The 9,956-nt window shown below is 36.7% G+C and overlaps 1 protein-coding gene across 1 annotated transcript in view; it reads right to left on the bottom strand.

Annotated features, from left to right (window-relative positions):
- Positions 1-9,956, bottom strand: part of CPEB2 (cytoplasmic polyadenylation element binding protein 2) — a 54,812-nt gene that overhangs the window by 3,045 nt on the left and 41,811 nt on the right. The window contains 4 exon segments of the mRNA XM_034064918.1: positions 1-942; positions 5,498-5,679; positions 7,507-7,621; positions 7,910-8,028. The exon segment at positions 1-942 is cut by the window's left edge and continues 3,045 nt beyond it. Of these exon segments, the coding sequence (XP_033920809.1) occupies positions 715-942; positions 5,498-5,679; positions 7,507-7,621; positions 7,910-8,028 (644 nt within the window). The 3' untranslated portion in view covers positions 1-714.

Raw genomic sequence — 9,956 nt, 5'->3', positions numbered from 1 at the left:
TTAGGCCATATTGTGCTGCCTGCATTTAATCTGTAATGCAGTGTGTCTTAAACGTTTCAATCCCGTATTAATAGGTGGCATTACACATAACACCTATATAGCAGCAAAGCTAATACAGCTTGTGATTAAAAATGTTTAAAAATAGCTAATAAATCAGATTATCTTGAGGTATTATTTCTTGCAAGTCAAAATGGAGAGCAAAAAATCAACCCTAATTTTTAGTTTATGTATACACTGAAAATAGCAACAACAATAAAAATAAGCTTTTTGTAGCAGACATATTCTTCCATCTTCACTATTTTGCTACCTTTGGTAAATTACTGGGGCAGATCTTGAAGTTAAAAACCCATGTTTAGAAATAAGTGCACGCTTCACCCACTAAATATAGCAGCAGACTGTGTGCCCCTACGCAAAAACATTCTCATATCTAGTTTTAACTTTACATATAAAAATAACTTGGAGAAAATACAAAAAAACATTTTTTTTCCTTTTTTTTTAACATGAAAATATCACAAAAATTAGTAAGCCTGAGATGTAGGGTTTTGGTGAAAAACAAGAGGCTTGTAGTGTTTTGGCTGCTGATAAAAGATGCATGTATTGATAGCTGGGGTGAAAAGCAGAAGAATGCACTTATTTCTTCTGCATGTCAGTATCTTCAAACACAGTAAGCCACATGCACCCTTCTTTCCTTATGGAGATGCTGGTTCACCATGTTTAATTCCAGCGGAAGTGGATCTGACGCGGGCGGTCAGCCCCCTCCTTTACCAATGGCTTATGGAATTCACGTCCTGCACGAGAGTGGATATTTGCCCAACAAAACTCACAGTAATACTGCAGGCAAGTGACATTGGCACAAAAGAAAGGAGCAAACTTCCCACCGCATCGTGCACCCTGGCATTCGTCACACATCTGGTCATCCAACACATATGGCTTTACCTCCACCTGTTGGAGTAAACCAGAAACAGTTCTAGTTAATACCTATTCCTACTTAAAAGATGTATGAGAGCATTTAGGTTTTTTCTGGTTAAAAAAACCCAACCAACCAGAAGTCTAAAATCGGACATATTAGCGCCTTTATGCAATTAACCAGTTATTACTTTTTACCAGATACAGATCTATCCATTTAGTAAGAGCAGAACATTTGAAGGCAGATCTTTAGAAGTACACAATATATGTAATAAATAGCTACATGAGAACCTCACCTTATCTTATTCTGGAAGGATGTTCTTGGCAAATGATGATATCAAAGTATATGTAGAAAACAAGAAACAAGCCAAAAAGGTCTCCCAATTCATCTCATCAGCTCCCAAATGTACCCCAACATGGCACCCAATTTTATACTGTTTAGCAAAAAATAATTGAACATACAAGAATGCAACCATTTATGCATTAACCTTTTTAAAATATTAAGTGCAAGTCTCTGCACGCACTATTTCTTTGTGCAAATTAAAAATACTTTCTGCAGGCTGGAATACAGATCTTTCAGCGCTCCTGTTTCCTGAAAATTCACTCCATGCTTCTAAAATATAGTCAAATTTGGAGCTACAGATGCTTGTCATCTATTACTTTCCCTTTTTGTGGCTTTAGAAATTTGTATTCCATTTATCTCCGAAAAAATTTTGCAAAGTGGTCTTTTAAAATCTACAGCCTGCTAGAAACACCTGTCTTACACAGCATCTTTCTCCCAAACTCATCTGACTGCCTGAGTGGAAACATGGCAGGAATCCAGTGGTAAATTTGCATTATGTCTTTGTGTAACTGAACTGTTACAGACTGCAATCAGACAGGAAGAACTGCTTCATAATAAAACAGAAAATGAGTTCACTCCACCATTAAGGAATGTGTTGTTGTCTTCCACATTTTCCTCACATTTAAAGATGTGTTTTCTGCCTTCTGTTGGCAAAAAGTTATTTTAATTCTTAATAAAACTCACTGATGTAAGAGATATTTTTCCAAGATACTATCTCCTGAGAAGATTGCTACATAAAGACATTGACTTTATGTACGAGTCACTCAGAGTATGCTTGAAATAATATGAAGTTTAAAATGCTGTTTTTTTCCATTCTGTCTCCAGAGGAAAAAATCTACACTTACAGCTACCCACTGAGAAGTTTTACAGCATAATAATCTTTATGTTCTTGGCTTCAGAAGCAGAGGTCATATTAGACATGTCAAATGCACCTGTGTTTGAAATAGAGTATGCTTCTTCCAGTAATCTATATTCAGTACAAGCCCCACTACTTATTCACTACAACAACCTGCCTTATCACAAATTACAGTCAAACCTTCCAATAAACAGGTACCTTACGCAGTGACTGTGTCCATGGTTCAGAATTACTGAAAGCATGAAGCAGCATATATTTCAAGCTCCAGCGCTTTAATGCACCAAGATTGGTATGAAGATGATTTCAAAGTTATTAGAGAAGCACTTTGGGAATGGAAGTATTACATGAAGCGGATGCAGACTGCTGGCACATGAAAGTTAACAACATTTTAAGGAATTGTTTGGAGCTGAAAACTCCAAATGAGTTTCAAGGAAATGTTTGGAGCTGAGCTTTCATACATGATAAAACAGGATGAGGAGCACTGTACTGAAGAAAAACATCTGTTACAGAAACTAAACATATCTGCACAACAAAAGAACTGGAGAAACTGCAGAGTACTTAGGTAAGGAAGAAGTTAAGATCATAGCCAGTGTTTGCTAAGGAACTGTGACACTAAGATTTCCAATTAAGGCAGGAAAAGGTATGTGCAAAAAAAAAGCTATAAATACTTTTTAACTGAAGTTCAGAAGAATAAACAGGTGAACGGCAAAATTTAGCAGTATATAAAGACTTTTACACAGACAAAACTGGTTATGAAAGGAATGTGACAGGACAGCAGGACTGCAGAAACTGGATGCAACTGGCAGAGAAAGGCTACAGCTAAGGTAAGGAAACAGTCTGCCTTCAAGAGTCACTGCAATATATAATATATGGCTTTATTGTCTGGCATACAGACACATCTCAGATGAAGGCAGTAACCAAGCAGGACTATTTTACTCATTTACAAAAATAATGGTTAACAGATTTACACAAACTGCTCACTCATCTATAAATCAGCAGTAGTACCGATATGAGAGTATTTTCAGAGCCTGAACAGGCATTAGTATATGAACTCTATGGAGGAAGAAACTCTTTCTGAAAATAGCTTTTTCATACTTTCAGAAACAGCTAAGAATTAAAGTGTTCCCTAAAAAGACCGTCCTCTATTACTCCTCAGTAATACAAATAACTGGGTTATATAAATACATCTATATAATTATATAAATAATGACTAACCATACGATTTGAGAAGATGATTCAAAAAAATAAAGATTAAAACCCCTCTGAAATGAACAAAGAATTCATAAGCCCTCCCCATCAAGAGGTTTAGAAAATTATTAAAATACTTAGATTTGGCACTGCTGTATTTTGCAAGTGAAACATTTCAGCAGTAGCACAGTCATAAAAATAAGAAAAATCAATGATGCTAATGAAAATGTCCAAATTCCAGATTTAAGAGAAAACCTGAGTAAAAAAGAATAAATTTCAAGTATTAGAAAAGCAATACCAAAGAAACAAGACAAATTCTAACAATCAAAAAAAGAAACTGAAATTTAGATAATTAAAGACAAAGCCTAGATCTTGTTTCTTCTTCTTTTAATAGTCATTGAAGAAATCATGACAACTGTTTTTATAAATTAATTCTCATGGATACAACTCAAATATCATGCTTCTGAAATCTAGTATCTGAGGTATATTTTGTGGGGTTTTTTCTTGTCTAAGCTCCAAGAGGCCTGCTGCTCATGTCCGCTGTTTTATACTGGGGACTAACTGCCCATTGTACTTGAAGTACTTCAGTGTTATCAGCAGGTTACATCCCTTCCCTGCAAACACCAACCAGTCACTTCAGATGGCTGCTCAGAATCCGAAGAGCCCTTAAAATCTCTCATAACCTATCATAAAAATCCCAACAACGTAACACACAAGCATACTTGGAAGTGCAGCCTTCAAAGGTAGGTTCACACCTTCTCACAAGATCGTACTGCAAATCTACCATATACTCCTTTACTGCAAAGGACACTCCCATGCAAAGATGAAGACCAAGACAGAACTCTCCTCTACTTTACAAGGTTCAAGTCCACATCTCCCACCTCTGAGGGAGAATTAATTTGGATGGGACCTACCTGTCCACCTCCAACTTGAAAGACAAGTCACTTCACAGCCAAATGCACTCAGATGATTTGTGAAACAGACTAAGCTCTAAGACTTAGCATCTCTTGGGGAGCTCTGGATTCTGATCACTACTTCCATTTTGTCCAAATACTCAAATGCAAGATTATTAATAGTTTTATTTTCCCTCACACAGTCTCAGTGTGAGGGCTGTTTTTGTGGTTATGTAATTAGCCAAAAGGTAGAACTATCAGTAAAAGTCAACTGCAAGTCACAAGGACAGCAATCCCACCAACGAAATGCAGCCCTCACATCTTAACTTGAAGCCTGGCTCACTACCCACATTCAGACTCATCCTCTGAAAAGGGCCATGTTTGGGGATTTCAGCTCAGTAGGCAACTGGTGTCTGAGAGAGATGTAAAGCTGTATTACTTTGTCTGTTTGAAAGCAGAGAAGCACACGCTACCTCCCTACAAGCAGACTTTTGTTAAATGTACTACTTTCTTTTTCCTGTGTCTTTGATCTGTAGAGGAGACTGGACCTTGAACTACTTTACTTACCCAACCCTTCTTCCTCTAAGACTTTTATTTTTTTTTTGTCTCAAAATAAAAAAAGAACATCTATTAATACCAGTGTCTATCTCTGTAGCTCTTGACATCAAAACCAGGGACACTTAAAACTGGCATAATTTAAATGCCAGTTCTCTTTCCTACTCTTATGCTTCTAATTAGGAGTAATGAAGTTGACTAGATTCTTACTGAAAGTTAGTTTTGCTTTAGCTACCAATAAGCATCTGTAGTAGCCAGAAATGTGCACTGGTAAATACTAAGATACTCTCAAACAGAAATGATGGGACGTTTTGTACTTTAGGTTTTGAACTCAACTGACCTTCTGAAGTGCTGAGCACTGACAATTACGGCTGAAATTAAAAGCAGCTGCAAATACAAAGCTAATCTGAAGCAAATGAATACTAGAGCTTCCTGTGAATGACAGAGGAATTATCACAGTATTTGGTTTCATTAGAACAAGGGAGAGAGGAAAATTTGCAAGCCCTTTGCTCATACACAACAAAACCAGGAACTGAAAGAACATATGGTCTAACATATGTCCAAGGAACAAACTGATGCTCTGGGGAATGCAATTTGCTCGTTTGGGGGCATTCATGGTTTAGCTCTTGGAACTAGTGGTGTTACAGGAATAGTAAAAGAAAGATGGAAACTGGCATGAGAGCCAATCATATGCAATGTTACTACACCAAGAAGTTCCTTTATAGATAATCATTCTGATATGTCTATGTAACTTACTCGTTTATCAATATCGCCATGCTGAAGTTGAACAAACCGAGCACTGATGGCAGCAATGTAACTCTGCTGATTGGAAAAAGCAACACGTCCAGCACCTTTTGGGTATTTCAGCTCAGGGTCAGTATCAATTCCTGCGTAACAAACTCCACCATAGAGACGGTCCATGATCATAGCCAGTTCCACTATTAAGAAAAAAAATAATGTTCATTTAAACTGTTCTTACTGTACAAACTTAGTAGAATGCTTGTATTTAAGAGCACTAGAAAAATTAATTTTAATAACTAATTTTGGAACAGCTGATGTAACAGGAATAACAAGGAATATAAAAGCATGTTAAGCTATGAAATACTCAGCAGACAGATCGTTCATACTGTGGATACATACATCCAAGGAACAAGGGAATTGTAAGTCCTTGCAGTCTTTGATAACCTGGAATTGAAATTCCAGGGCAGTTTTCTTCAGGGGATTACAGGAAAAGATTTTTGGGCAGGCATGGAATATAAACTGTATAAAATAGATCCACACACCACAAATTCCTTGATACATGTTCTCTGGTTGTCTTAATGCTCTATGTCCTACTTGAATTAAAAGATGCAGTTAGCAGCTTTTCATCAGCCATAGAGAGCATGATTATCTTTATAGTGCTACACTTAACCACAGGTACAGAAACATAGAAACAAAAATAACCTATTTTAGAGATCAAGTATTTTAGCAATCTATAATATTTTATACTGAATTCAGTTTTGCAATTCATTTAGGTAGAAAATACTTTTCCAGGATTAGTATCCTCTACACTAGAGTATAAAGGTGTCAGCAGTCATTGTTCAACAGTTGTTTGAAAAGTCTCCTCTCGTTTTACTGCTTTTATGAAGCCATGATTCTTATTTCACAATACAATGAAAGTTTCATTTTCACATACACAGGGCACATGAAAGCTAAGCATAAGACTACATTCATTCAAGTTTATCAGAGACATTCAGCATAGTAATCTGAAATATTTGGACTGGATTTAAAGAAAAATGATACTAAGTTGGAAGTTGAGCATGCTGTACTTATGCTCATTTACTGAATTTGTACTACAGTCAAAAGTATACTTTTAGAAGTAAAATAAATTAACAGAAAAGCTTTAGCATTGCAGGTCCAAGACAGAAAAAAGTCATGATTCTTTATACCCCAAATCTGCACTATTTCTTCTTGGTTCTCCTACATCTTCCATCTGAAAGCTCATCTTTCTGCAAGAATTAATTACAATCTAATGAAGTCCAGGAGTCATTCTAATAGGAAACAGGGTGTGTGTGTTCTGCTTCCACTTCCAAGATTCACTTCAACCTATTCAGTAGAAGGACACCATCCAATACTGTAAAAGGCTACTGTAGTCAATCTCACAAAACAAAATGTCCAGGTTGTAGACCAAACATTCCTCAGCTACAGAAACATTTATCTTCATGCACTCCAACAGGAGTCTAGAAAGAGTCCTGCAATCTCATATAATGTTGTGCCATACAAACTGTGCTAGCTCTCTAAATTTCTTCCTTTTTTCTCTAATCCTACTCCTCCATCACCTGTTTTTTTGCCTTGTCCATATTAGCAACTTGATGGCAGTAGAAGAGTAGCTAATGCACAATAAGCAAGTACAAATAGAACTCCACATTCTCATAGAGCGTGGCAGAGATGTTCTTACAAGTGCTATTGTAAAAACTCTTTTGTGACATAGGTTACACTACAATTTTGCTAATACGATCAAAATCTTTTCTACAGCTTTAGACATGTAACAGTTTCCAGTAAATCTTAATGATGAACAGTGATTTTTGGCAAAAGCCAGATGAAAATAGTTACTAAGAAAATGTAATACAAATATTGTACTGTGGTTATTGTAACTAGCATGACAATCTTCTATTTTTATATGAATATATCCATAGCTATTCATACACAACTATACAAAAGTATGCACAATTCAAATTATTTCCAACAATCTCCAACTTGTAAAACCAGCCACAGATTACACTCACCAGCTCTTAATGGTCTAGGGACTCCTCCAACAAAAATTGTTTTTCGAGGATCAAGCGGCTGGGAACCATCCATGACAAAGTCACTATCACTTAGATTCCAGGGACGGATCTGAACCTATTAAATTGGGAAACAAAACGATATGCTAAATTTCAATCCATCATGGATACATGTTCATCAGCCTATATAAACCGTCAGACATTCCTAGCCCCATTAGCTTAGCAGGTCTAGGTGCTCCATTTTAATCCTACTAATTCAAAACACTAAAATTTTAAAATCATCCAACTGTTCCAGATGTTGAGCTCTGCCAGCGGTAGTTTGCTTTTGATTATATTCGTCATCATTTTAAATGCAGCTTTGGACAGATGGCAGCTACAGCCTGCAGGCCATCTACTGTTTACTTACTGGTTTGTCCTTGATAGTAGGACTGGAAACACATAGATAGAGCTTTCCATCTTCTTCAATGCAGGCGTCAATCAGGGCCTGAACAGAACTCTCTTCTTGGAACAGGAGGAATGCATAACCTGGAAAGAAAGCCAAACCAACTGCTATTTTTTTTCCTCTTATCTTTATTTTTCTTAGTCATCTTTGCTGGTGACTTCTCCCTACAAATGTGTTTACTCCAAAAGTAAGTCAAACCCATTCTTTGTTAGTAGTCATCTTTTTTAGCTATGTACTACCTTACCATGATCAACAGGCCTTCTATCCTTAAAATAATTGTCAAAAGAGACTAATAAGAAATAAAAGCAAACATGTCTGCTCTATTGTGCACTGGAAGTCCAGGCTGAACATAATTCATTGGCAGCAAGGGACATTATACAATGAAAATCCGACTTGGCACAAAGGACTTATCTCTATTCTAGAGATTAGATCAAAGTACCTTGTTACGTAAGTGACCCAGCAAACCTCCCAAACACTACAAAAATAGGAATTAAAATGCTTATTTAATGCTAGAGTCTAAGCAAAGTCAGACAAGCAAAGAATTTCACATGTTAGAATACTGTACAGTTACAGTGTAATGATAGGTACAGAATTTTTACTTTAGAGGTGCCCAAGCATGCAATTAGGGTTGTACTCAAAAATACCCCAAACACTTTAAAAGGACCTTAATATATTGAGAAGAACGTAACATTACAGACACAAAAGCATAACAGATTTCAGATATATCAGAACAAAGTAGGATTTAAAGAAAAAGCTGCTAGGCCTATACTGCTCCTTCAAATAACTTGTACCTCATCTCTTGTCCCTCATACCATGGTCATATCACAGCTGCCTACAAGGTATACATGACAGGGTTTTAGCTATTCTGTATTTTTATGTAAATCTTTCTTAGTTTCTTAACAAATAAGCCATAGGGAATCTCTGGCCTTGGACTGAAACATTTGCTTGTGAAGTCCATTTTTTATTGCTGAATGGTATTTTTAGTGACAAGCTGTTTAACTTAAGTTTAGCTAGTGATTATTTCAATTCAAAATATGTTTTAAATGGGGATATCTTTCAGTATTTATTTCAGAATTTAAAATCCACATATTACCCATGCAAACCCAGTCATTGAATGAGGGCACGTGCAGACTGGTCTAGTGAGACCAGACCCATGTAACTGTCATTACTTTTGTGAAACCAGGCACACACATTCTTGTTCACATTGAGAACTCAGTACAAGAATGATGGGAGTGCAGAACTTGATTAATCAAAGGGAGTGCTAAATGCACACAATACCGAATAAGGCATCAGGCATACAAAGTAAAACACAGAGCCAGAATAAAATATTTTGCCAGATGCTGATTTTCCATCAGTTCTCATCGTAAAGCAAGAGTACTGCCATAGAGATCCTGATATGTAAAGCTGGTCACTTTCTTCACGTGATCCTGTACGTCTGCAGCTATTAATGTGCTTAAATCTGACACCTTGTAAAAAAATAGAAAATTCAAATATAAGAACTTGGTCAAGGAACAATCAGGATTACTATAACCTGCCAAACCTGAAATAAAAGGAAAGCAGTATCAAAACTATACATTAATACTGCTTTCTCAACATTATCTGCAAAACATGTACTCATGCCTGGGTTCATCCCACTTGATTTTAAGCATCAGACAGGCTTGTGTCCGAGTTTAGCTGTAGACAAAGTCAGGGTATAGCCTGCACTATCAAATTGGTCTGGCTGTAGTTTAGCTGCAAAGCCATAGTATTTGAATGATTTACAGTGCATTTTATTTTGCTCCTTAAGTCTAGCCTGAAGGAAAATAACCAGTTCTCTCAGTGAAGAAAACTGGCTGGAGAAGATAATTTGCTCAGGTCCCACATATTATTGCTCTGCACACGAGACAGCCAAATCCCTTCCAAAGAATGTTAGACTTGCACAGTTTGCATACAAACCACTCTCCATCACTTGCCCTTGACAAGTCCGTTTCCTGCACAGATCAATTATACATTAGCCATAGACTTTGCCAAA

Source organism: Melopsittacus undulatus, chromosome 7, assembly GCF_012275295.1.
Source record: "Melopsittacus undulatus isolate bMelUnd1 chromosome 7, bMelUnd1.mat.Z, whole genome shotgun sequence".
NCBI lineage: Eukaryota > Metazoa > Chordata > Aves > Psittaciformes > Psittaculidae > Melopsittacus > Melopsittacus undulatus.
The sequence above is the reverse complement of the archived record's forward strand: the minus strand, read 5'-3'. Positions and strand labels throughout refer to the sequence as shown.